The sequence below is a fragment of the Hemiscyllium ocellatum genome, chromosome 36, assembly GCF_020745735.1.
Source record: "Hemiscyllium ocellatum isolate sHemOce1 chromosome 36, sHemOce1.pat.X.cur, whole genome shotgun sequence".
Classification (NCBI taxonomy): Eukaryota; Metazoa; Chordata; class Chondrichthyes; order Orectolobiformes; family Hemiscylliidae; genus Hemiscyllium; species Hemiscyllium ocellatum.
Window position 1 is genome coordinate 40162794 of NC_083436.1, and position 27854 is coordinate 40190647.

At 42.2% G+C, this 27854-nt stretch overlaps 1 protein-coding gene across 5 annotated transcripts in view; it reads left to right on the top strand.

Annotated features, from left to right (window-relative positions):
* Positions 1–27854, top strand: part of pdlim5a (PDZ and LIM domain 5a) — a 270252-nt gene that overhangs the window by 18447 nt on the left and 223951 nt on the right. For 4 of the 5 annotated variants that reach the window (XM_060851758.1, XM_060851759.1, XM_060851755.1 and 1 more), the window contains exon 2: positions 4149–4283. In XM_060851758.1, the coding sequence (XP_060707741.1) occupies positions 4188–4283 (96 nt within the window). In that variant the 5' untranslated portion in view covers positions 4149–4187. Of the gene's footprint in view, positions 1–2952; positions 3035–4148; positions 4284–27854 lie in introns of those variants that run through there. The other variant, XM_060851756.1, reaches the window with a different exon arrangement.

A 27854-nucleotide genomic window follows, 5' to 3' on the forward strand; every position in this document is an offset into this window, starting at 1 on the left:
TGCTGATTGTTTGACAGGTTGGCAGAGGCAACGCTATGTAGATAGTGTCATTTACATAAGAACAAGGAGTAGGCCATTCAGCCCCTCAAGCCTGTTCCACCATGATTCGATATGATCGTGGCTGATCTCATCTCTGCGTTAGTTCCACTTTCCTGCCCGCTCCCCATAACCTTTCAATCCTTCAAGTTAGATCATGGCTGACAATTAATTACAGAGCTTTGTTTGCTAATCAAAGCAATGCCCTAAGGATTGAACCAATGAATGACTGCCATTTGTTTTGTAAGTTGGATCAGGCACAATTTGTGTACAAGATCAAAGATCTGCAAAGATATACATAAATTAATAAAGGTATACATAAATCAATAACTGATCCAGTATCCATTGCCATTTGTGGAGGATTTCCAAATCTCCTCCACCCTTTGTGTGTAGAAGTGCTCCCGGACGTCTTTCTTGAACGGTCTGGCCCTAATTCTTGACTATGCCCCTAGTTCTAGAAACCCCAACCAGTAGAAATAGTTTACCTTATCTACCCTGTCTTTTCCCAGTAATGTCTTGAAGACTTTGATCAGATCATCCCTTAACATCTAAATTCTAGTGAAAATATGCCGAATATTTGTGTAATCTCTCCTGATAAGATCACCCCTGAAGTCCAGGTATCATTCTTGTAAACCTACGTTGTACTCCCTCCAAGGCCAATCCATCCTTCCAAAGGTGTGGTGCCCGGATCTGCTCACTGTACTCCCATTGGGGTCTAACCAATGCTCTGGATATAAAGGCCAGTATTCCATTGGCTTTTTTGATTATTTTCTGTATCGAGAGTGTGGTACTGGAGAAGTGCAGCAGGTCAGGCAACATCTGAGGAGCAGGAGAATCGGCATTTCGGGAATGAGCCCTTCACCAGGAATGATGAAGGGCTTATGCCCAAAATGTTGATTCTTCTCCTCCTCAGATGTTGCCTGACCTGCTGCACTTTTTCAGCACCACACTCTCGACTCTGATCTCCAGCATCTGCAGTCCTCACTTTCTCCTGATTATTTTCTTCACCTGGTTGTCATAGTTTAAAGATCCATGCACCTGAACCCCACTATATTTAAGTTCACACCACCTAGAAAGTACCCTCTCCTATCCTTTTTGAACTCCATTTGCCACAGTTTTACCCATTCACTGAATCTGTCAATAGCTCTTTATAATTTTATGCTCTCACCTGCACTGTCTATAATGCCAGTCTAACTTTGTTTCTCCAGCCTTCTGCTTGTCTACCTAACTTTGTGTCATCAATCTCAACTACGGTCAACCCCTCTGTCAAATGGAGCCAGTGTAATCAAATCAGTTGTGTTTAACATACAGTAACATCAGCATGCATAAAACCCAGGCTGTGTAAGCCCATGTTATTATATTACTTGCAAGACTATATGTTACCAAGCTAACATTTGTACAAAACCACAAACAGCATTAATTCCTACATGTAATTGACAAGGCTCAGTCAGTAACATTGTCACCTCCTGAATCAGAAGGTACAAGTCCTGCTTTAGGCTAACCCTCTACTGCTGCAGTACCAAGGGAGTTCTGCACTGCCAGCAATGCCATTTTTCAGGTGATACAATTCAACTGAAGTATTTACCACAAATTCAGGGGCCATTAAAGGTCACACCTTTGTTCAAAACTGTTCTGTACCTTGGGGCAGGAGAGAATCCTCTGTCACCCTCTTGTGTGTATCACCCTCAGCGTTGCCAAAATAAGTCATCCTCTCGATGTTCTCATTGCTGAGAATGTGATACTTCGTGAACAGATCGCTTTGTTCTCAGACTGAAGTGGAGTCACTGTTGTAATCAAGTCTCCATAATCTTACCAGACCATAAGGACTGCTCTCTCTCACTAGAGAGAGACATCTGATGGTGCTTTAACCTGAGGGACACCACACCTCAGGTGAGGGGAGAGGTTGAGAAGGAGAGCTCTTCACGGTGACCTCAGCTGGTAGTGAGAATTGAACACGCTATTGGTATCTCACTGCATCGCTGGTACTATAGGCAATTTAGCATGGCCAATCCACCTAACCTGCACATCTTCCAACTGTGGAAGGAAATTGGAACACCAGGAGGAAATCCCCACAAATACGGGGAGAATGTGCAAACTCCACACAGACAGTCGCCTGAGGCTGGAATTGAACTTGGGTCCCTGGCACTGAGACAGCAGTGCTACAAACTGAGCCACTGTGCCAAAAGCAGATATGTGGCGTTATTGCACAGAGCGGCCATGATCTCTCTGAATGGTGGAACAAGCTTGAGGGGCTGAATGGCCTATTCCTGTTTCTATGGGTACCTTCATACCAGAGAGCATCACAATATGAGACAATGTAATGTTTATAAATGTACAAGACTTTCTGATTTGGAATCAATGCTATAACACAACAGGAATGTTCAGCAGTTCACATTGATGTCTGATTCAATGATATCACTGTTTCCAAAACAAAAATAAAGAAACCGGGCTCAAATGAATTTGTGAAAGAACTTGACAGTAGTGTTCACTTTCTCTTTACAAAGTCATATGAGACTTGCTCATCATAGATGTAACAGCCAAGAAGCTATCCGTAATCTCATTGATATCCCCTATTGGCTCTGCCAGACAAATGGGTTCTAAAATTACATTTATTGTATTGTAAGGTGGTTGGGACTGGAGTTTTGACAAAGTCTATAAGCGCTCACTCTCTGGATCACAATAGGATGTTGAGCCTTTTTATTTTGTGTTCTCCTGCCGAGGTCGGAGAGATCAGAGTGTGCATTCTCTCAACAATGTTTCGTATGTACCCACTGTTCTGTCATGGTTAGTCCTCAAATAAAATGGAACCTTTTAAATTGGTCACCTTGCGTCATGGTGAAACCCTGAAATACTTTGGTGTAATCTTACAGGGGCTTCCTTTATATATAGCAGGTGCTGGCTGCCAAAGTTTGTGCTGTTTTATTCTTTGCAGCTTGATAGCAGAGGAGCACACAGTGTTGTCTGCTGTTGAGACCAATTGGCTGTTGCTCTCAGCAAGGTAAAACTTTTGCTTTATCAAACAATTGAAGTCAGGCTTGGCATTTTTTTTTTGTATTAGGATTTAATTGGCTGGGAAGCAAATTTTGGCAGTAATTTTTGTTATCAGTTGCATGATGTTTCCTTGCTCATGGTCCCAATGTTCAACTCTTTGATATAATCATCTTTAACAGTAGTTATAAAAAGGCATATGATAGTGTTTGACAATACATGTATAACGAACACTGTCATTCACATCCATTCTGTGTCACCATCTGTCTGCAGTAAGCATGGGAACCTCCTGTATTTCAACTTACTGGGACCGATTTACTGCCATGATTCAGGTTGAATATATGCCTCATGTGTTTATTTGTCTTATGTGTGTGTTTCTGCATATCATGTCTTTTATTTTGAATGGTTAAAGTTCCAGTAATTGAGCCTTATTTAATGCAAGGAATGTTCAGACGTTTTTGTAGAAAATTGAGCTTGTTACTTTAAATTAGTAAATTAATCTAAATTGCTCGACCCATCAGCAAAGATTGAACTGCCTGGGGCTCTTTTCTCTGGCAAAGAGGAGACTGACAGGGTGACTGGAGAACATTGCCTTTTAAGATTTATGAAAGGGTTTGATGGGGCAGATGATGTGGGTAATGCCAGAACTGGGGGGGTCATAAATGCATCGGAACCACTAAATTCCAGCAAGGAGTTCAGAAGAAAGTTCTTTAGCAAAAGAGAAAATGTGGAATTAATTCCTGAAGGGGGTGGTTGAGATGAATGGATGTGTAGATGTATTAAGAGTAAGTCTCAATAGGTAAATGAGGGGGAAAGGAATAGAACAATGTGCTGATGGAAGGAGATCAGGAGGAGGTGTGAGGAAGATTATGAGAGACATGAAGACCTGGATGAACCTCTGAAGCTAAATGGCTTTTCGGCAATGCAAAATCTTTATTCATGCAATGACTTTTTAAAAAATTACTTTAACTGCTTATGTGTCTGTCTCTCGCTCTCTGTGTTTGTCTCTCTCTAAACTATCCAATTGTGTGATCGAGGGCAGCAATACAAACTTATTCAGTTACTGTGTGCATCCATATTCAGTTGTACTAATTTTTGTTTTTTTTTCCCTTTTCTCTCCTCAGTTAGTTGACTTAGACACTGGTGTGTGAAAAAGCCAGATCATGAGTAACTACACTGTCTGTTTGCAAGGTCCAGCCCCATGGGGCTTCAGACTTCAGGGGGGCAAAGACTTCAACATGCCCCTGACTATCTCCAGGGTAAGTATGGTGTCTTTACCTCTTCACACTAACTCCACTGATGCCATGTGTTAATTAAAACTGCTACCACAAGCATCTTGTGTAGGAACAGCATGACCAGCATGATGAGAGGTTGCTGGGATTTAGAGGGTTGGTAGCTTTCTTTTGGGTAGCGAGTAGATCACTTTATAGCTTCAACCTCTTGCTCTGTCTTTCCTACTGAATACCCTCTCGATGTTTTTTTGGCATTTCATAATGGTGTGCACTTGCCAGAATTGCCTTTCACCAGAATGTTCCCAAAGGGACGCTCTCTTGAGTTGTCCTTTGGCAGTGCAAGCTCCAGTTCCCCATACGAGTTCTTTGTGGGAATTTGTTTTTAATATCCATCATTTCTTGGTGTTTTGGAATGAGGGGGAGACTAGAGGTTAATGGGAAACGATCAATAAAGTCAAGTTGAGGCCAAAACTGGATTGGCCATGATCTTTTATTGAATGGCAGAGTGGGCTAAAGGGGCTGAATGGCTTATTCCAATGCCTGCTTCAGACTTTTTTTTAAGTATTGATGGGCAAAACATGTCTCCGTTGGAGAGTGGTAACAGAACTTGGTGCGAATGTTTGCACTTGAGTCGTGAACTTTGGGTGAAATAGCAGATGATTTATCACATGACCTGTAATTGCCATTCTCATCAGACATTTCACCCCCACTCCTCCTCTCCAGTGCTGTCATAACTCACCAAGTAAATGCAGCGGGGAGAAAGGGTTATTGTTTAATCTCCCAAGTAGCTGATGATCATCCCAATGAGATTAATCTTGAATTCCCGGAGGTTCCAGGACAGTCCTGGAGATTCCAGGCAGAATCCACAGCATGTAGGCAAATGAGCTGGTATGGGTACTTCACCATACCTGTTTAATGGAGTACTGTTGGCATGTCTTAGTTGGTATAAGTGTATATTATCTTGGCATGCAGGCATAGAGAGAGCCTTCTAAGTTTTTTTGTTTGAGCTGATGCCTTCTTTGGCCCCGTTGGCATGTTTGAGCATCAATACTAGAACAGAAGCTTCACCTGGTCCCAGTCTGAATTTGGTGTGTCTACCAGACCATGCCACTTGCTGGTACAATACTGGTCAATAGAATGGCATCTGACAGTGCAAACAGCATAAATGTAAAATGGCTCTATTTTTCCTTGTCCATCTGCAAGGCTTGGTAGAGGAGATGGAAGAGCTAAAACTAATTTTTTAAAGTTTTTCTTTTATGTTTTCTTCAAACTATCCAAAACTCTTTTACAACATGGAAATTTATCCTCTTTTCTTAAAACTAAAGTGGTCTGCACCTTTTCACGTCCAAATCAGTTGCTAAGCAGCCAAAGGCTTAATATAAGGAATGTGCATTTCTATAAAGTCCTTTAACGACCATGGGTCATCACCTTACACATGTTTTGAAGTGTGCTCCCTGTTGTAATGTCAGGAAAGCTCAGTTGTTGTGTTCATACAATGAGCTAGCAAGGTCCTATCTTGAACCCTGAATGTGCTGTGCTAACTATCATGAGCCAGTTCTATTGCACATTGATGGTATAGATATTTATTTCAGAAGATCTTTGAAAAGATACTTTATGGTTTTTCTTGGTGAAATAAGTTTCATCCATGTACAATAGGTCATTTCAAATATGCTGACTGTTCCTTTTTACGAGAAAGATCTCCCTGGCTGGGCGATATTGGTGGGCAATGACAAAATACCACACTCCACTTTTAGATTGAACGTGTTCATCATTGCGAATGGGACTAATATTAGCCAGAATCTGTGGAAAAAATGAACAGATAGCCACACCACACATGCAGGCTGAAATGCTGCAGAAACTCTGTCAGGCTCCCTCTTCCCCTGCCCTTCGAATATTGGCAGCTCAAGTCTCCAACACTGTTGTGAATGACGTGTGCTGTTCTAAATAAAGCTTTCCAAGTTTCGAATGAGTGGGCCTGCTAAGTTGACAGTTTGTATTTCCAAATTCTTTCCCTTTTGGAGTGCGGGGTGCATCAGGCTGCAGCCGGCTGGAAATGCCTGTCTAGCTGCTCTGAATGCTCATTACACAGCTTCAGGCTGCACTCACCAGATTGGGCACAGGTTACTTTCTTGTTCCTCTCTCAAAAGGGCCCAGTGTTTCTGGGTGACCTTTTCTGGGCCTCTTACTCTGTCTGTGTCAATTCTGTTGCAACTGCCTTGCTGTTGATGGATGGATTGATCATAGGTGTTAGAGTAATAAGAAAGAACTCTCTCATTTATGCACCTCCTTCCCTGGCCTCAGGATGCCTCCACTTACTTCACAGCCAATCAAACTCTATTTTGAACTGTCCTCACTGTTGTACTGCAGGAAAGCAGCGCAGTAAGCTCCTGCTAACAGCAATAAAATTGGTGACGAGCTTATTTATTTTGATAGAAGGATAAACATTGCTGAGAACAAGTAGTGCTGTGCTATCCTTTCTGCATCTATCTGAGAATGTATGTGGAGCCTTGGTAAACTATCAACATGATACCCATCAATGACCCTCATGGTGTGGGTGACAATTGGTTACAGAAATCGCCATCTCTTTTGTTTGCTTTTTCTATTTGTGAATTCCAAGATGTTCTAAGATCTGTGCCTCTGAGTCAGAGGGTTGGATGTTCAGCCTCCCCTCAGGGATTCCAGGGCAAGGGTGTAGGCTGACCCTCCAGAACAGTACTGATGGAGCGCTGGATGATGTGAAAGATCTCATTGTGCTATTTCCAATGACAACTGGGAAGATGACCCTGATGTCTCGACCAATGTTTATTCCTCTACCACTACACACAAAAACAATTATTGGTCATTATCTCTGCTATGTGGGAACTTGCTGCGTGTGAATTGGCTTCATGAATTACACCAGTGACTACATTTCATAAGTGGTTGATTTGGTTGTATCTTTGGATGGTCTGGAAAGGAACTAAAAATAAATAATGTTTTGAGAGTGGCTCCAAGTTATGAAGCTCATTTGGAGAACTGGTACAGCTATAATGGATTCTTTCTGTGCTGTAACCTTTTTTTTGTGAATCTGTGACTTTATTTGTTCTTTGCCAAGTATTTTACCTGCCTGACGCATCTTATGGGAACTGACCTGAAGCTGAGTAAGTTGTTCACAAAGGTGTTTTGGGGAAAATTAATAAATTGGGAGGATTCTGGGCATGGTTGTTTGTATGCAGCAGTGGAGCTTTGGACTGTGGGAGGAAACCCATGCAGACACGGGAAGAATGTGCAAACTCCACACAGACAGTCGCCCGAGGCTGGAATCAAACCTTGGTCCCTGGTGCTGTGAGGCAGCAGTGCTAACCACTGAGCCACTTCTGCAGGGGTCCTTTTATTTTGTTCTTTTGTGTTTCATTGTGTAATTTAGTGAATAATTTATTGTCTGTTTTAAAACCTGGTAGTCAACCTAGCTAACTTACTCCAGGTAATTTTCGCTCTCCATTTACTGAAACAAATTGCACCAGCACACCCAGATTTTACTTGTCATAATGACATCAAACGTGGAATACAAGCGTGTCTACATTATATTTTTTCTTCACATATCGCTAAGCAGAGATCTCAATCTGAAATGTAGGGTTTATCTGGGTATCCTCTGCTCCTTTTCTATTCTTTCAAAATGTGAGTTTGTCCTTCTGTGATGTGGAATTCCCTGTTTTAAAAGAATCTAGCCATTAAAAAATAAATTGGGACAGAGACAAGTTTGCACTTTGACCTTTCATGCTAACACTTAGTTCGGAGTTTAATGCAGTGGTTATGTCTTCTCGCTCCTGAGCTGTCGATACTGCTAGTTTTGGTAAACATAGAGTAGTCGGGTATAAGAGGCATTGTGCCCAGTGGGGACCTATTTATCAAACAGAGCATGTGGCTGTCAGACTTCTACTGCTGAGTATATTTCAATAGGGGAAAACCTATTGTGAGACGCTTAGTGATCTAATGAAATTTGCTGGTTACTGGAGCGTTGTTCCACAAAAACCAAAGGGAGGGAGTGTTGCTGGGATTCACTAACAGCAATGCAGCAAAGAATCAGATTACACTTATCCCACTGCAGCCTCTTGAATCTCCCTAGTTTTCATCACGTTATCGTTGACAGTTGCATCCTAAACCCCTCTACCTCACTATGTGTCTCTCCTCAATTTTTATTAGATACTCTTTAGAACTTGTTCCTCCTTAAGAACTTATTCCTAATATTTCCGTGTGTGGCTGAGAGCCAAGTTGGGATTGAAAATACTGCTGTAAAGTGCCTTGGAATGACTTGTCACATGATCGAGGTGATGAGAGTCCAAGTTGTTGCCCTGGGGATCTGTAAAATTATTTTGACTACTGTATCAAACTGGCAATAAAAATGCATTTTTGTTAAGTACCATGGTAATGTGTGGGAAAAGCATATGTGTCCAGACTTTGGAATTTGGTATTCGTTTGGTTAATGTCGATCATTATGGAACAAGTTGGCCATGTTGTTTGAGACTAGGCAGGCTTGTGCCTGATGATGTTGGTGTGGTTGGAGAGTTCAGTATTTGTCATACACAAGGTTAGTGACAGTGCAGATACTCCACAGCCATCTGATGAAGGAGCAGCGCTCTGAAAGCTAGAGCTTCCAATTAAACCTGTTGGACTATACCTTGTGTTGTGTGATTTTTAACTTTGTACACCCCAGTCCAACACCGGCATCTCCAAATCATGAATAAATGCACTGATTTTTATACCCTGAGATACAAACCTCTACGTCATTGCCCACCTCTTGTTCCATTTTTGAGAAGGTGGTGGTGAGCTACCTTGAAACACTTGTTATGGACTCGGCCAGACTATTCAAAACATTCTTAAGCAGGCAGCCCAGACCATAACTTCGCAATTTGTCTCAGTAAGCGGACAGTGAAAATTACCTGGAGTAAGTTAGCTAGGTTGACTATCAGGTTTTAAAACAGACAAAACGTTATTCACTAAATTATGCAATAAAACACAAAGAACAGAACAAAGAATCTCTACAGAACTCAATCTACCCAAACTAGACTTAATTATGCTGTTCTGAATATACACAACAATCCCAATAAGCAACCCCCCTTAAAAAACAGTATAAATGGAACAACTGCTTTTGGGTTGAAGTTAGAATGGCAGATGGAGGGAGAGAGTTTCACAACCTATTTTCACACAGCTAAACTCCTAACTAGTTCTGGACTGAACTGCACAACTAGAGAGCTGACCACTCCCCTTTCATTGTACAGGTCACTTCGAAAACATGACCACTTTGGCCTGAAGTCTCCTCTGTTTACATATAAACAAAAGGCCTCTCAAAATCCTATTTCATCTCTGGGACACACTAGTCATCTTGGAGCTGGGAGAGTGTTATGACCCCTCTGACAAAACCCAAGGACACCGTGTCCTTAAGAAAAGGAATAGCTCTTAGAAGAAAGGGACCAGCTTTGTGACACACTGCAATCCTTTTAGGTGCAAGTGTGAGGGAATCCCAAGATTTTGACTCCCTGAGGGAATGACAATATATTTGCAAGAAAGGATGGTCAGCAGCTTGGAGGGGACTTGGTGGTGTTCAGATGTATCTGCTGCCCTCTCTCTTCTTTCTAGATGGGGGTTTGGAAGGTGCTGTCGAAGGAAGTGCTGTGCAAGGTGATGTCTATGTGACTATGACAACAATTTGCATTGATCAAGTGATGTTTCCAGCCCACATCTACTGGGGAAAACTAATGCACTCAAGCCTGAAAGTTAAGGGGTGGATGGAAGCAAGTACTTTCACTGAGTGACATTTGCTGAGTCACAGGAAACTTTGGCCAACGACATCCTAAAGTGGGAGGTTTTATGAGGCATTTTAACAAGAGAGCGCGCGAGTAAGGGAGCAGCGATAATTATAGGGTGAATTCCAATATTTATGGTCCAAGTGACTGACGTCAGAGCTGTCAATAATGGGGGAAAGGATATCAGAGCTGTGCAAGAGGTTAGCATTGTTGGAATGTGAAGGTCTCAGAGGATTGTAGAAACCAGAGCAGATTACAGATAGGTCAGTGAGGCTTTGAAAAACTCATGTGCTGCCTACTCCATCAAGGAGAGATCCAAAAGCAAGCACAGTGTCGAAAGTCAGTGCCATTCGTTTGCCAGAGTTAAGCATTCATACTGTTGTGTAGTTAGGCAGGTATTACCCATGCAGTGCTAATGAAATGGCAGTGCTATGAATCAGTCAGCTACTGGACCAATGCTTATATTTTGAAAAGGGAAAAACCATCACATACAATTATTTGCTGTTCCATTCCATTAAATCAATACATTCAAAGAAAATAAGCACTTGTCGCTTATCACTGCTGTAATGTGGTGTGTTCTTTGAGATTAAAGCAGAGACGTTTTTCTCTGTGTTGGTCATCAAAGACTTATCTCCTACATTAGGCCACAGAAGAAATCCTGCCTGCTGCAAATGATGTTGTTTTGACAGCCCGAGCCTCTTTATACATTTGCCTTTCCTCAGCATGACTAATAATCGTGGAGCAGCCGCACCCAGCCTTTCATGTATTTTGCCTCGAGTCATCAGAATGTACAGAACAATACAATCGCATTATCCTTTTTGCTCCGGGTCTGTCCCCCTCCCTGCGTGGGTGGATGTGAGTCTCAGTCTCTCTGAGACATTGTTAGTGTCTCTATGTTGCTTTTATTCAATTCAGAATTACAAAGTATTGTGTTCTGTTTTTATGCTGTGTCGCTGGTGTTGTGTAGCTTGTGTTACCAGTGTCTGACTGTCTTGTTACCTGTGTACATGAGCTTTGGTATCTGACTGTTGAACCTTTTCACTTTGCTCTTATCGTTTCTTCCAGATATAGTTTAAGCAAGGGATTTGTGGATCTGTGTCAACTAAACATGATGGTGGCACGTGAGTGCTGATAGGTGTTTTTTGTTACCAAGGTCAGAAACAAGTTCAGGATTCCAAACTGAAGCACATGTTTTGGTTTTGGAACTGAAAACAACCACTTCATCAGATTGGATTGTGTGAACGCTTCACAGATCTATTGCCTTCCCTCTTCGTATTCAAGAGCTTCACATTAGTGTTCAGAGAAAGTCTCGATGCCAGATACATTTCCATCCTTGCATTTGAGTCAGAGTCCTTGACTCTGACTTTTAATTTTGTAATGATTTTGGAGTTTTCTTCATTCAACTAAGTGTGACACAACAAGGTGTCCCCAGTTGTTTGGTTAAGAGATTTGTACACTGGATTGCAGTTGGAAGTTTTACATCAGTCCTGTGGGATAGGGAACATTTAGAGGACTATGGGCCCAAACAGAGGAAAATGGGACTAGTTCACTTCCGGAAAACTGGCCAGCGTGGGCGAATTGGGCCGAAGGGTCTGTTCCTGTGCAGTGTGACACATCAATTTGCTGTACAGCCTAAGCCTTTAAACTTGATAGATCTCTGTCAGTGCATATTCTCTACATAAATTGTCACCCAGTCTTCATTCAAACCTACACATTTTTGTTTTCACTCATGTACTTGTCTGACTTCTCCTTAGAAGCATCAATATGATTCATGTTCACAACACCCTGTATGCAGTGAGTTCCCCAAACTCATAATTCTCTCTGGGTAAAGAAGTTTCTCTTGAGTTTCCTCTTAGATTTATTGATGGCTATATTTGTATTTATGGCCTCAGCTTCTAGTCTCATCTAGCCAGTGGACATCTATCCTGTCACAATTGTCCCATCAGGTCTTCTCAGAAGAGAGGAGACCTGTAGTCTATTCTTTATTTCTGATAATCTCCAGGAAGCTGAAAATGGCAGAATGATTATTTAAAAACAGGCATGTGTACAATGCTAGAATTGGAGGAGCCCCGACATCTCATAGAATTGTAGGACTAGAGGTGATTACAGGGAAATGGAAGCTTGTAAAATAACTTTTAAAATGGATCCTCTGACTGAAGTGAGGCCTGGGTGTAATGGGTGTGCAGGATCTGGAGTTGGCACATGGGCAGCACTATTTTGGGTGAGTTTACTCATACTTGAAGTTGCATGGTTTACGTTATGACTCTCCTAAGAGCCCATGTATCCCCTTTTTAACTTTCAGGCTTGAAACCATTAGTTTTCCAGTGAATGTGAACTAAAGTATGTTTTGATGTGTGCCTCACTACATCCCTGCCACTCCCTTCTTTCACTTAGAGTCGTGCAGCAAAGAAACATACCCTTTGGCCCAACTTGTCCATGCTGGCCAGTTTTCCTAAACTGAATTAGCCCCATTTGTTACCATTTAGCCCATATCCCTCCAAACCTTTCCTATCCATGTACCTATCCAGATGCCTTTTAAAATGTAATTGCACCAGCCTTCTCTGCTTTCCCTGCAACTGGAAAAATGCAAAACCTGCTGGTACACCACCATCCTCACCTCCATCCAGGGCCCCAAATAGTCCTTCTGGTGAGACAGAGGTGTGCCTGCCTCTCCCCCAACTTAGTTGACTGCGTCAGGTGCTCCCGATGTGGTCTTCTCTACATCGAGGGGACCAAATGTAAACTCGGGGCACGTTTTGCCAAGCATCTCAGCCAGGCCCGTAGGGGGCCGGCCTGACCTCCCAATCACTGCCCATTTTAATTCCCCTTCCCACTCCCTTTCCGACATGGCAATCCTTGGCCTCCTCCATTGCCACAATGGACCAAACCACTAATTGGAGGAACAACACCTTCCCTTCTGCCTGGGAAGCCTACAGCCCAGAGGATTCAACATTTTGAGATCTCCAATTTCAAAAAACCTTCCTCCCATCCTCCTACTCCCTTCCCAGACCCTCCCCCTCCCTTCCACCACTCCCAGCCACCTACTGGATTTATTCCTTCCATAGACCAACCAGGATATACCTGACTTCACCTATCGCCCCTTCACCACCCTGCCCCCGCTACCCTCTTTATCTGCAACTCCCCTCTACATCAACCCCCAGTCCTGAAAAAGGGTTACACCTGAAACGTCAACTTCTCAACCTCCTGATGCTGATGCTGCCTGCTTGCTGTGTCCCCCAGCCTCCTGATGCTGCCTGCCTTGCTGTGTCCCTCTCCCTCCTGATGCTGCCTGCCTTGCTGTGTCCCTCTCCCTCCTGATGCTGCCTGCCTTACTGTATCTCCCAGCCTCCTGATGCTGCCTGCCTTGCTGTGTCCCTCTCTCTCCTGATGCTGCCTGCCTTGCTGTGTCCCTCTCTCTCCTGATGCTGCCTGCCTTGCTGTGTCCCTCTCCCTCCTGAAGCTGCCTGCCTTGCTGTGTTCCCCCAGCCTCCTGGTGCTGCCTGCCCTGCTGTGTCCCTCTCCCTCCTGAAGCTTGCCTGCCTTGCTGTGTTCCCCTGCCCTGCTGTGTCCCTCTCCCTCCTGATGCTGCCTGCCTTGCTGTGTTCCCCCAGCCTCCTGATGCTGCCTGCCTTGCTGTGTCCCTCTCCCTCCTGAAGCTTGCCTGCCTTGCTGTGTTCCCCTGCCCTGCTGTGTCCCTCTCCGTCCTGATCCTGCCTGCCTTGCTGTGTTCTTCCAGCCTGCTGCCTGTCTCCTCTACTTCCCCTGGAAGATTGCTCTATACGTGCCCCATCCTTGACCTGCAAAAGTTGCCCTTCAAATCCTTTTTTAAATCTTTCCCTTCTCACCTCAAGCCTTGATTCTCTACCTCCTAACCCCATCCCCTCAAACCATCTCCTCCACCCAATTCCCCCCTCATCACATGATTCAGAGAGAGAAAATTCATGTGCAGTAAGGTTTGTAAATTGAGCCAAAAGTCTCGTCGTTCAGTCTGTCCAGACTCTTGACTCTGCAGTTGTGCATGTCACAGGCTGAAGTGAAAATTTCCGAGATTTTCTTTGTTTTCACTGCAAGATACAGAGAGGGTTCCTCTTTTGCGATGTTGGTGTGTGCACGTGGTTTCCAAAAGAATGTTCTGTCAGCAAAATTCTGAGATGTACAATGGTTGCCTTCTCTCGTCTCCTGCAATACATCCCTAATCCTGACCCTCCCTTAGCATGGCTGTTTGATGAAGGTCAGAAAATTAGACTTGTGATGGGGCAAGCGAGTAGGAAATGCTGCCGGGTTGGAGATCTGAGGGGGTGGTGAGATTGAGATAGACAGATGTTTGTTCTCTTCAAATCCGAAACGTCATCTCACTATCTTGTTGAGAAAGTATTTCATATTTGATTTGAATGGAAGAAAATACACGTTGACATCATTAGTAGTGTGGTGGACTTACAAATGAGGGAAGAGTTCATGTAATGTTATTCTTAGTGTCCCTTTCAACCTTTCCAATTACAATCTTTTTTTTTAAGATTTCACAAGCCCTGAGCAACATCAGTACAGTGTCTGGTTTACGACTTGACTGAATTGAATGTGTCAGGCAGCTTAAAACCTGGGAATAAACGCAGTAAATTCCAGCATAGAACTGAGAGGAAGGGAGCTACTCTAATCTTTTCATAATGCACCCAATTTGTCAACGTGCACAAATCTTTCAAGAACAATTTTCTTTATCTCTGTTTAAGGGCAGCGCACTGGTTTCTTGTTGGGCTGTTTAATGTTCTGTGTTGTCCGTCTTTTAGAACTCGTGGATATTGCTTGATTGATGGTGATCTCCTAATCTTTCCAATGGTGTGGTGCTTGTGTTTTTTTAGCAGTGCTGGTTTTCTGTGTTCTTTTGATGTTGGATGAGAACAGTTTTTTGTGCCTGGGGACTTAGGAGACCCTCCTTGAGGGAAAGGAGTTCACTGCAGAAAATGGCACTTGTGTTGAGCCTATTCAGATGTGGGTGAGAGTGTCAGTTCAGCTTGACCCTTTGCCATCCTTCCTCTGACCCTTACAGAGATGCGGTTGTGGAAGGCTCCAGTCAAAAAGAGCGTGTCTTGAATGGTTGCATGTAATAACTGGTGTGTGAGTGAGCATTGTTCTTGCTCTTTATCATCTTACTTTCTCTTAACTGAGAGAGCATCAGGAGGTATATTGCTTCTCAGAGCGTGCTGTGAGGAGGAAAGAGTTGTGTTTAAATGTTTTTCCCCCCCTATTCATATCTGGGTTTAACTGGTTGGGCCAGTATTTATTGCCCATCTCTGGTTGCCCTTGAGAAGGTGGTGGTGAGCTGCCTTCTTGAACTGTTACACTTCATGTGCTGTAGGTTGACCTAGAATGCCCTTAGGGAGGAAATTCCAGGAATATGACTTGACAACAGCGAAGGAACCATGATATATTTCCAAATCAGGGATGGTGAGTGACTTGGAGGGAAACTTGCAGATGGTCATACCATTATACCAACAACCCTTTTCCTTCTAGATGATCGTGGTCAGAGGTTTGGAAGGTGCTGTCAAAGGATCTTTAGTGAATTTCTGCAGTGCATCTTGTAGATAGTACTCACTGTTGCTACTATTTTTATTTCAGATCATCAGCATCAACAGTTTTTTGTTTTATTTTAGTATTCCATTGCACTCCTAACTTGTGCCTTGTAGGTGGTGGACAGGTTTTGGGGTAGCAATGGTCTCAAGGTATTATTGCTGGACTGTTAATCCAGAGACACAGGTAATGTTCTGGAGTTCAAGGTTCAAATCCTGCCACAGCAGATTTTGGAATTTTATTTCAATAAAAGTCTGGAAGTAACATCTAATAATGATGGTGAATCCATTCTCAACTGTTAGAAAACCCCATCTATTTCACTAATGCCCTACAAGGAAGGAAATCATCATTCTCATCTGGTCTGGCCTAAATGTGACTCCAAGCCACAGCAATGTGGTTGGTTCTTAACTGCCCTCTGGACAGTTAGTCAATGAATGCTGGCCTAGCCAATGGTGCCGAGATCCTATAAATGAATGAATTACAAAGAAACATTGAGTTACTCGCTGCTGTATTCTTATCCTTTGACCTACACCTTTAACCACTCTAGTTATGTGGCGAGGAGAAAATGAGGACTGCAGATGGTAGACATCAGAGTCGAAAAGTGTGGCACTGGAAAAGCACGGCAGATCAAGCAGCACCCGAGGATCAGGAGAATCAATGTTTCCGGCATAAGCCCTTCATGCGTCACTTTGACTATTTGTGTGGCTCGTCTAGTTCAGTTTCTGATCAATGGTTAACCGCCAGGATGCGGACAGTGGGGGATTAGGTGTTGGTTGTAGTAATGAATGTCACCGGGTAGATTTTCCATTGTTGGGGATAGTCATTGCCTTGCACTTGTGCAGCATGTATGTTATTTATCACTTTTCAGCCTAAGCCCAACTCCAGATCCTGCTGCATTTGGACATGGGCTACCTCTGTATCTAAGCAGACACTAATGGTGCTGAACATTGTGCAATTATCAGTGACCATTCCTACTTCTGACCTTATAATGAAAGATGGGTCATTGATGAAGGTGCTGCTGCTGCTGATGGGCCTAGAACACTATCGTGAGGGACTCCTGCAGAAACAATAACAGAAATTGCTGGAAAAGCTCAGCAGGTCTGGCAGCATCTGTGGAGAGAAATCGGAGTTAATATTTCTGGTCCAGTGACCTTTCTTCAGAACTGCTGGTAGCTAGAAATAAGTTGATTTTTATGCAGAGGATAGGGTGGGGGCAGAAGGTTAGAAGGAAACAATATATGGAGATAGAGCCCAAGTAGCTTCCAAAAAAGGAGTGAATAATGGTCAGCCTAGGAGAATGAATGGCTACGAATGGTGACTGATAGCTATTAGCAGTAGGTAGCTTGTAATAGCAGACTGTGATAACAAGGCCAGGTGTCTGGAGGTTAGGGTAAAGACATTGGAGAAGGTCCCCCAAGCTCTAAAATTGTTGAACTTCATATTGAGTCCAGAAAGTTATAGCCTTGCAGAAAATGAGGAAATCCTGCAGAAATGTCCTGAAGCTGAGATGATTGACCTCCAGCAACCACATCCACCTTCCACTGTGCCAGGTATGACCAGATTTACCAGATTTCCATTAACTATAGTTTTGTGAGGGCTCCTTGCTATCCCACTCTGTCATGAGTTCTTGATATCAACAGCTATCAGTCTCTCCTCACCTCCCCTCTGGAATTCAGTTTCTTTGTCCATGTTTGAACCAAGGATGTAATGAACTCAGGAGCTGTGTGTCCCTATGGCAGTCAAACTGAGCATCTGTGCATAGCATGCTGTTGATGAACCCTTCCATCGCATTAATGACGATTGAGAGTAGACTGTGTTCAATTCGTCCTGCTTTTTGTGTGCAGGTTTTGGCTGGGCAGTTTTTCACATTCCCAAGGTAGATGCCAGTGGTATAGCTGTGGAGCCATTTTTTCCAGTGAGTTGTTCACCATCATTCATGACTGAATGTGGCAAAACTGCAGATCTGATCCAGTGATTATGGAATTGCTTAGCTCTGAACATTACTTGCTGCTTATAATGATTGGCATGCAAATAGTTCTGGTATTGTCCTTTTCACCAGGTTGACTCCTCATTTTTAGATATGCATGTTGCTGTTCTTAGCACACCTTCCTTCATTCTTCTTTGAACCAGGACTGCTCCCCTTGTTTGATTGTGATTGTCAGTTGGGAGATACACCAGGCTATGAGAGTGTAGACAGTTTAACAACAATCCATGTTAATTGTTGGTGTCTCAATCACTGACATTCTCTTTATAGTTCAGATTTATTAGTTTGAATTTAAATTCTACCAGGTGGGATTTGAATCCATGCCCCCAGGATCTCGTTCTCGGTCTCTAGAGTACTGGTCCAGCAACATCATTTGTTCATCATTATGTTCCTCATAAACAATAAGGTGGTATGGCAATCTCAGTTCTTGTAGACCAGGATCCAACCATATATGACTGCTCCATGTGGGCAATAGAGAAAATTGAACAATATAAAAAAATATTTATCTTATGATTATTTTAAATATTTAACATGCAGGATGGAGAGAGGCAGGAAGAAAGTGTGTAAGGTTTTATATTGATTCTCGTAACTGAATGGTAATATGAAAATGGCCAGATGTTTTTGCTATTTACTTGCAAGTTAATTGTACACTGTCAGTCAACACAGTCTGAATGGCCATGGTTGTGGAGAAATGAAAGACACTTTGATTGGGTTTAGTGTAGAACTATAATCTAATCTGCAATTGTGATGTGATTGAATGACAAAAGCTGGTTAGATTTCAATCTACTGATGAAATGATGCTTTCTCGTTTTCTGTAGTTAGACATGACCAACCAACAAGCTTCAAGTGTATGTTGTATAATGTGTTAGTGCTAATTCCCAGCTAATTTTTAAAAAGTATTTCCATGTATTCTGTACATAAGGGACTTTGAATCAGCAAAGACGTTTTGTCTGTTTTGTACAGACTTTTGATGTTTTGGTGAGGAAGAGTTCTTGCCTCGGCTTGGTGAGCTCTGCTGTGCAGTACCTTTTTATAGAATGTACAGTTTGTATTTTTAATTGGAACTTATTAAACTCCTTCCACAGCACTACCCAGACCTGGGAACCTCTATTGCTTTTGAAGCATTAGTTCAGCAGGAGCATGAGGACATCAGCAACACTATCCTAACTTGGAAGCATATCACTGCTTCATTCAAATGGTGCCGTGGCACTGCAGGAGTGAATATAGGAATTTTCACCTTGGAGTGGAGTACTAGGCTAATGTTGAAAATTGGTCAGGCAGCATCCGAGGGGTAGAAGAGTTGATGTTTCGAGCACAAGCTCTTCATCAGCTCTTCATTCCTGATGAAGAGCATACGCTCGAAATGTCAACTCCCCTCTCCTCAGATGCTGCCTGATTGGCTGTGCTTTTCCAGTACCACACTTTTCGACTCTGATCTCCAGCATCTGCAGTCCTCACTTTCTCCAAATGTTGCAAATCGTCAAGTTTGATCTGTCTCACTGGTTAGGAAGTGGGCATTCAAACCAACTGCCATAATTTGATATTTGAAATTAAGTTATTGTGTGTAATATTAAGAGTGTATTTCAGGTGTGATTTAAGGTGAAATAGTTGCCATTGGATTCCTCTGTGTGTGGTCCTTGCTGACGTGTAATCTGCTTCTTGTCAACTCATTCTGGGTGGAGACCCTGGCACTCACTTGTGCAGTTGATCACCCACAAGCTGAGAACTGCCACAATTATTGTGAAAGAACGATGAAAAGCTTAATAACTAGCTCTGCTCATTAAGTGGACCGAATCTGACAGGAGCATGCAGAACCCACAGGAACATTCAACTGCATTGGACTACAATAATGGATCAAAAAGTTGGAATTCTTTTGGCACTTTTTAATTCTATAATTGAGAAAGTTAGGAAAATCACAATCGCCTGCAAGCCCCTTCAAACCAGTCTCACCATCCTGAACTTGGAACTATATTGTCTTTCCTTTACTATCAAAATTCCCATCCCGAATGGCAATGTGCATCTACCAAGGACCACTCCCTTCGTGACTCCCTCGTCAGATCCACACCCCCCACCAACCCAACCTCCACCCCTGGCACCTTCCCCTGCAACCGCAGGAAATGTAAAACTTGCACCCACACCTCCACACTCACTTCCCTCCAAGGCCCCAAGGGATCCTTCCATATCCGCCACAAGTTCACCTGTACCTCCACACACATCATCTATTGCATCCGCTGCACCCGATGTGGCCTCCTCTATATTGGTGAGACAGGCTGCTTACTTGCGGAACGCTTCAGAGAACACCTCCGGGCCGCCCGAACCAACCAACCCAATCACCCCGTGGCTCAACACTTTAACTCTCCCTCCCACTCCACCGAGGACATGCAGGTCCTTGGACTCCTCCACCGGCAGAACACAACTACACGACGGCTGGAGGAGGAGCGCCTCATCTTCCGCCTGGGAACCCTCCAACCACAAGGTATGAATTCAGATTTCTCCAGCTTCCTCATTTCCCCTCCCTCCACCTTGTCTCAGTCGGTTCCCTCAACTCAGCACCGCCCTCCTAACCTGCAACCCTCTTCCTGACCTCTCCGCCCCCACCCCACTCCGGCCTATCACCCTCACCTTGACCTCCTTCCACCTATCCCACCTCCATCGCCCCTCCCCCTAGTCCCTCCTCCCTACCTTTTATCTTAGCCTGCTTGGCTCTCTCTCTCTTATTCCTGATGAAGGGCTTATGCTCGAAACGTCGAATTCTCTATTCCTGAGATGCTGCCTGGCCTGCTGTGCTTTGACCAGCAACACATTTTCAGCTGCATCTACCAACTGCAGAGGTTGAAGAAGGCAACTCACCAGCACCTTCTCGAGGGACAACTAGGGACAAGCAATAAATGCTGGGTCCAGCCAGCAATGCCCACCTCCCACAAATTGGAAAAAAAAATGGTTTCAGCTGCTTTTTGTGCTATTGCATGGATTCGAGACCAGACCAGTCATGGATCTTTTAAGATAATTACATTACAGCATGCCACATGGTCTGCTTTAAAGGTACCTGTCTCCCCTGCAGTCACTGTCTCTGTGTAATGGAGTCAGTGAGATGGTCAGTAATGTGTATGCATTTTACATTACTATCAGTAAGCACAGAACTTAGAGTATGCGTAAATCTGTGATATTCTGGCAATGTGACGAGCCAGTGTTATTTGTAAACGTCAGGATATACGTCCCCATAAGAAATCTTCGTGGTCCATGTTATGTGCACTAACATATGGGAAAAATTTAGATTTTATCAAATACCGCTAATAGGTTCTGACACAGGAGTCCATATCTTTGCCCAACCGGAGTTTTGCATCTTAAATTATCAAATGTTTTGTAGTGGAACTGTGCATGCAAAGACTTGTTGGTGATGCCAGCTCAGATTCTGTTCACTTTGAGATCAGCAGACAAGTTGAAGTAATTGCGTTGATGTCAACAAAAATCAGCTTCTTCTCCCCTGTCATTATGTTTCCTCAGCTTTGAGCTCAGCTGGGATTGGATTTTTGGATTGTGAACTTGAATCATGAGCTGTTGTTCAGTGAAATCTTGTCTTTGCGTAGCACCTTTCACAACTTTGGCAGAGCTTGAAGTGCTTCACAATCCAGCAAACTTCTTTCAAGTGTATCCACTTAAACTTCAACAGGCAGCGGTGTGAAAAATAATGAAATTATCTGCTTTACTGGTGTCTAAATATTGACTAGGAGGTCAAGGAAAATCCCAGAGCCCCTGCTCTTATTCTAAATAGGGTCCTGAGATCTTTTAATGTGCACCTGAAAAGGCAGATGTGACCTCTGCCTGATAGAATGGGCATGTCGAGAGTTGTCTTGGGATACAGTTTAAAAATTGTTACCAGCTGACAGTGAACTAAATCCTCAATTTCTCCATTCTGACCATTTAACTCTATCATGACCAGATCCCAGGCCTGGTATTTTCCTGAAATGTGGATCTGCATCAGAAGGTGCAAGTTTTAAAAAAATTGTAAAAACCACCAGTACAATTGAAAGCACCTATTATAAACAGAGAATCCATTTTAAACTGGCTTCCCTAACTCTGAGTTTCCAAAGTGGGTTGTCATGTAGTTAAGAGTAGATACCTACACTGTCAAGATTAAGAGGTGGAAAAACAGTGTTTCAGATGTCGACATAAGAAGGGCAGACACCGTCAATGATTATAAAGGCTAATAGCTGGTTAAAACCTACACTGTGACCTTTGGTTGTGTATATTGGCCCCAGGCTGGATCACTGAAAGGATTTACTGTTAATTTAAAACAGCCTTTACATTGTATAACAACAGCAACTTGGAAGTTCTGAAGAGCTTTTTAACATCACAAGCTGCACTTGATTGTTGAGTGAAGTGGGAGAAGTTTTAGAATTTATAGGGTTTCCTGCATAATAATGTGTATTCTGCGAGGAGATACATGCCTAAATTGTGGCTAAGATTCACAAATATCAGTATTGAATAAATGTCTGAGTTTGGTATGAAGTGGCTATTACTTGTTAATAGTAACAGACAAAGATGTTTTAAACACCTTGCTAGACATTTTTTTACCTCCTGAATGAGGAGTCTAGCTGTTTTGAAATACATAATCAATTACTGCTGTTAACTTCGTTTTATTACTGATTTAATAAATACGTATGTTTGGCAGTTACACACTGGGATCACAGCTGGGGTAGTTTTAGTCCAATATCTTCCAGGAGAAGAAGAGGAAGATCCCATGCAGGGCACAGGTTGAGCCAAATGCTGACAGTGTTATTTTTGTTAAGTTATCTGACAGTGCTGAAGTTTGTCTGGATGTGACTACACATGAAAACACTCAGTGAACAGTTTTGAGCCAGTGCTTGCAAATTTGCCAGCGTAACCTCAAATGTGGAAGCCAAAAGTCGCTCAGCCTGAATTTTACTCAGAGCCGGTACCCTTACTGTATTATAACTTTTATTGTTATCGAGCAGTGTGGAGGGTGGGGGCAGACAGCAGTCAGACTCTGCGCTGGTCTGCTGTGGACATCCCTTGGAGAGAGTTTGTTATGTTTGTCTTTATAACTACTTGTTTTTCTGACCTACAGTTATGCTGTGTGCAGCTGAAATGTAACTTTCCTTTCTTTTGCATTGCTCTGTTCTGTAACTAAAGATTGTACCTGGGTACTCTGTACCTGAAATGGCACTGTGTGTTACACTGTAACTAATCTGTACCTAGGTACCTTTGTACCCAAGATGGTGTTGTAGGTGGTGACTTATCAACTTTTCACTGTACTCATGTGAGTGTATGTGTGACAGTAAAGCTAATTCAATTCTATTGTTGCAAGGCAAGAACTGCTCTCCCATTTCATGGTGGGTCGTTAATCCCAGCAGTGTCACTGGAAATGATGGCCGCTGCTGGATTTAGCAATAATTTAACAAAGAAAAGGCATCCTGGATTCAGACTTGAGGGTAAGTTGGTGATTTTGCCAGGGCAAGGTGAGCAACACTTAGGTGAATCAAGTTTGATGTAAGTTTGGCTCCAAAAAGATGTTTTACTTGATGAAGTAATGCTTAAGTTAACCGTGTAACTAAAGAAACTGGACATTTATGGTGTGATATTAAAGAATCTGGATATTTATTCCACCGAGTTTTATGTTCAAGCATTACACTCTTCAGGTACATAAGTGTCTGGGTTAATATTAAGATATTAGTTTACAACAGAGGAGCATACTTCCAATGGAGTGCCATGAAGGTCATGTATTATGGTATAGTGATAATATCATGAGCATATCTTTTAAAGATGTACTCACTGTCAAACCTAACCAATAGGAGGTGATCTTTCATGCTTCTATTTTCTGAAGAAAAACCTCAGCCTGTTGAATTTTTTTCTGCTGCAACAACTCAATGCCAACCATTTGGTTACTGAGTTCCGTGGACTGAATTGTTCAACGCACGTGCATTTTTATCATTTGAAATTTTCTACTGACTTAATTTTGTCTTCAGGAAATTGCTGAGAAGCTGAGGTCGGAGCAGTCTGATAGAATGGAGTGATTTTCCCCACAAATGTTTTTTCTCTATAAACCCACTAACTTTGTAAATGAAAGTGTGGATGCATATGTTTTATCAGTAATCATTGACAAATGTTCAAACCAAGTTGCTCAGTAACTGTAGTCTGCACCCCCATCCAGGTGATATCACTGTGGCAAGTCAGACCTCGTTTACTCTCATGATAATAAATGTCCGTATCCTCTCTGAAAGATCAAGATTTCTTGTTAAACAGGTAACCCTGCAGTGAAATTTGAACCTTCCTGGAAACACGAGTTCATTGTTCATCGTAAAGTGCTAGATGCCTCTTGACTAATATAGCAAAGTTTCTTCATTGAAATGGGGGGTAATCTGAATTTTACAAATTTAGAAATTAATGTCAAACCGTGCACAGAAAGGCATTATCATATGGTGTATCTCAATGTTTTGAAATCTAACTCAACATTGCTTTTCTCAAAATAAATTAATGCTGACAAAATGATTCACGGTGGACTAAAATTTTGATTAATTGCCTTGCTAATGATGTTTGGGGTTAATGTGTATTTAACACACTAATGCATGCCTCACTAATAGCCATCAAATGAGACATTAAACTGAGGCCACATCAGGTTGCTGGTTTGGATGTAAAAGAACTCCCTCCAAGAACTACAGAGCCAGATAATCTGGTCACTGTCGCATTGCTGTTTGTGGGATCTTGCTATGTGCAAATTGGTTGTTGCTTTTCCTATATTGCAACAGTGACCACATATTAAAAATGGCTTCATTGACTGAAAATAACTTGAAGTCCAGTAGATGTGAAAGGCTCTACATAAATGCAAGTGAATCATCTCTATATTGGAGGTGCCATTTGTTCCCATGAAATGCAACAACTTGTAAATTTGAGTGTGGTTATTGACAGGAGCAGGCCGGTGCTGATAGCACATCTTGTAAAAGCATCTTTACGTATAGTCCCTGTGTTTAAAAGAAAAACGTCAGTTGAGTAGAACAATTTAGTCCCAATATTTTATTTTCCTTATTTTTAATTATGGCTTAAGACCAAAAAATAAATTCTCCTTGCAGTTACTTTCCTTAATTCCTCCTTAATGTCATGGAGGACTTTGCAAGTGTTTTGGCAAACATCAGGTCTTTGTTTGTTCTGAACTTTGAAATGAGTCTGATTTTGAATATTTTTACAGTGCGTTTTTGTGCTTTCATGCATCTTTTGTTGAACTATATACACAGATGTTCATAGATTCACAGCATATTTCAACATGAGAATTGTCTTTGGCTGTTGTCGATATTTTCAGTGTATCAAATAAAACCTATCAAAATATGACTTTTGGTTTCCAAAGTGATTTCCTTGTGTTGGCTTTTAATCCTTTTAATGTTAGTGACTGTAAATGGTTCTGAAATACCTAAAGAGTAAAAGAAAGATATATTGTGTTTTGATTTATTTGCTAGGTAACTGTGGCATGTTCAGAATTGTCTGAAAAGGTGACACTTTTTTCACTTCTCTTACTCCAGTGTCAAACGACTGGCTGAGTTATATCATTGGAGAGGGTTTCCTTTGTCTCATAATTTTTTTGGGGGTTTACAAATTCAAAACATCTGCACCACAGCAGTTGGTCCTTGTGATCCAAATGGAAAGATTGTTGAAGTCGTGAAACTAATCGCTCTGAATTATGTTGAGTGGAAATTTAATATGATCGTTTTTATACTGTGAGCATTGTGTACTTTTTTAAAACTCCTTCTGTACTTCTCTTATTTAAAACCTTTCCCCAGTAATATATGCAGATTTTTCATATCCAGTTACATGTCACCCCATGCCTCATTTCCGATGTGGCATTGCTTCTGAGATGTAAGCTTCTTGCAATAAGCTAATGAATTCACATAAAAGATATATTTATGAATTAGTGAACTGTTACTTGTGCTTTTTAAAAATATAATCAGTGTTTTATTGAAATATATATTTGTTATTGCCTCTTGTGTGTTCAGTTGTAAACCTAGGACAATGACTCGAATGGCTGGCACCACACTCTCCTTGTAAGAGTGCCTCACTGAATTTTATTTCAATAGTTTGTCATCCATGCCTTGCTCGTAACACTTTGCCTCTGAGTCAGAAGGTCACAGGTTCAAGACTTGTCTCAGAGACTTGCTTGCCTAATATATGCTGACCCCACAGTACAGTACTGTTAATGGTCTCATCTTTCAGGTGAAATGTTAAACTGAAATTCCAAGCATAAAATAACATCTCAATTAAGGAAGAAGAGGAGAGTTTTCCCTGGTGTCCTCAACAATATTTACCCCTTAGCTGACAAAGCCAACTCTCATTATTGCGCTTTTTGTCTGGATCCTGTTTGTGAGACCTTACTGTGCACATTATTGGCAAGTGTGTTTGTCTAGAAAACCCTTACTTAAAACACCTTTATTTAATTGTGAACCACTTTCTAACACTCAGTACCTGTGCTTTTCACATTATCAGTCATGTGCAGCCTTCCCTCAGACTCTGATTACAGTGCCTTGAAAAGTGAGACAATTCCCTGAGGTTTTTTGTCTTGTACCCGTCAGAGCAAATGCTAAATATAGTTCCCTGTTCCTTTCTCTACAATTCAGCTGATTTATCAATTGGTCAGGGCCTTTTTGTCTTGCAATATAAATTGTTGTGATCATTTGACATTTGGTATTCTTGCATTTGTCCTGACGAATGCAGAACAAAAAACTATGACAATTAGTTACTCTTTTTGTCAGCAATGTTGAGCTTGATGTGTCGTTGAGTTGGGATGAACGTAGATTTGCTGAGTACTTCAACATTCCCAAATGTTCCAATAGAGAATGCTCCATGATTATTCATTTTTCAGAGTAAGAATTGATGATTGAAATGATGAACTATTTAGGTAGATGGAGAAGTCCGTCTGATCACAGAATGATTGAATGATTAGAACAACAATAAAAGAGACTGTTTGTTTGACCCATCATTTCTGAGTTGAATTATTTTCAAAGCCATCCAATTGGTCATACTACAACTGCCTTTTCCCACATCCCTGATCTTTTTTTTCTCCTTTTTTGTTTATTTATTCAATTCCCTCTTGAATCTGAATTGGTCACCGTCTGGTTGCCTCAAATCTCTGCCCTTAGTTTCCCTTTAATTCTCTCTAAAGTAATCACAATCTTAAACACTTTTACCAAACGCCTCTCAGTTCCCACTGCGCTAAGGAGACCATAGCACCAAAATTACATTCTGTTTCAGGTAAAACTGAAATGGATGAGCATCCCTTTTTGGTTATGAGGGAAATTTTAGACACTACTACAAGCATTCCCTAAATCCGGCCAGAACGTTTTTGAATTGGCGTTGAGCAATGGGCTGGAATTAGATTAGATTACTCTCAGTGTGGAAACAGGCCCTTCGGCCCAACAAGTCCACACCGACCCGCCGAAGCGCAACCCACCCATAGCCCTACATTTACCCCTTATCTAACACTGCGGGCAATTTAGCATGACCAATTCACCTGACCCGCACATCTTTAGACTGTGGGAGGAAACCGGAGCACCCGGAGGACACGGGGAGAACGTGCAAACTCCTTCTTGTTTATTATCCTAGAACTTGCAGTCCTGTTTGTATGCCAAGTTATTGGAAATTTGACTTGTTGTTTTTCTCAACTTCCTTGAGCGTTTCACTGCAGGTAGAGGTGCCCAGTTCTTGTTGGATTGTAAACAGTTTTCTGCCTGGACTCTAAGTGGGTACAGTAATGTGGAGCAGATTTTACTGAAAGCTAACTGCCAGATAGTTGAACATTTGCTTTGCTCAAGGCAGAGAAAATACCCTGCTGTCTTGAGCCTGACCAAATTTCAGGTCCTTTTATTTTATTTAATCCTCCACACCACCTAAGTGTGTGCAACAGGTTCACTATTGGGAAAATAGCCCTCAGGCAGTCCATTCCATTTCAGTGTTTAAGGAAAACAAAGCTTGCTTTCTTTCCCGCTAGAGAAGAAAAGGAATGCCTGAGCTCACATACCAGTGTTTTGTGCTAATTACTGTCCGTCGGTCAGAGCTAGAGAAACTATCATTGGTGCACATCTTTCTCGACCAGATGTAGGCAGAGTGAAGCCTAACTAATATGACCAATGAACTCTGCCACTGATCTGCTTGCTGATGATTGTCAGAGCGGCATTGATGATATTCATGATGGAAACATCTGTCGGTCTGTCCGCCCCATTGAGCTACCTGAGGAACTTCAGTGTAGAGGGTGAATTTGCCACCAGATCA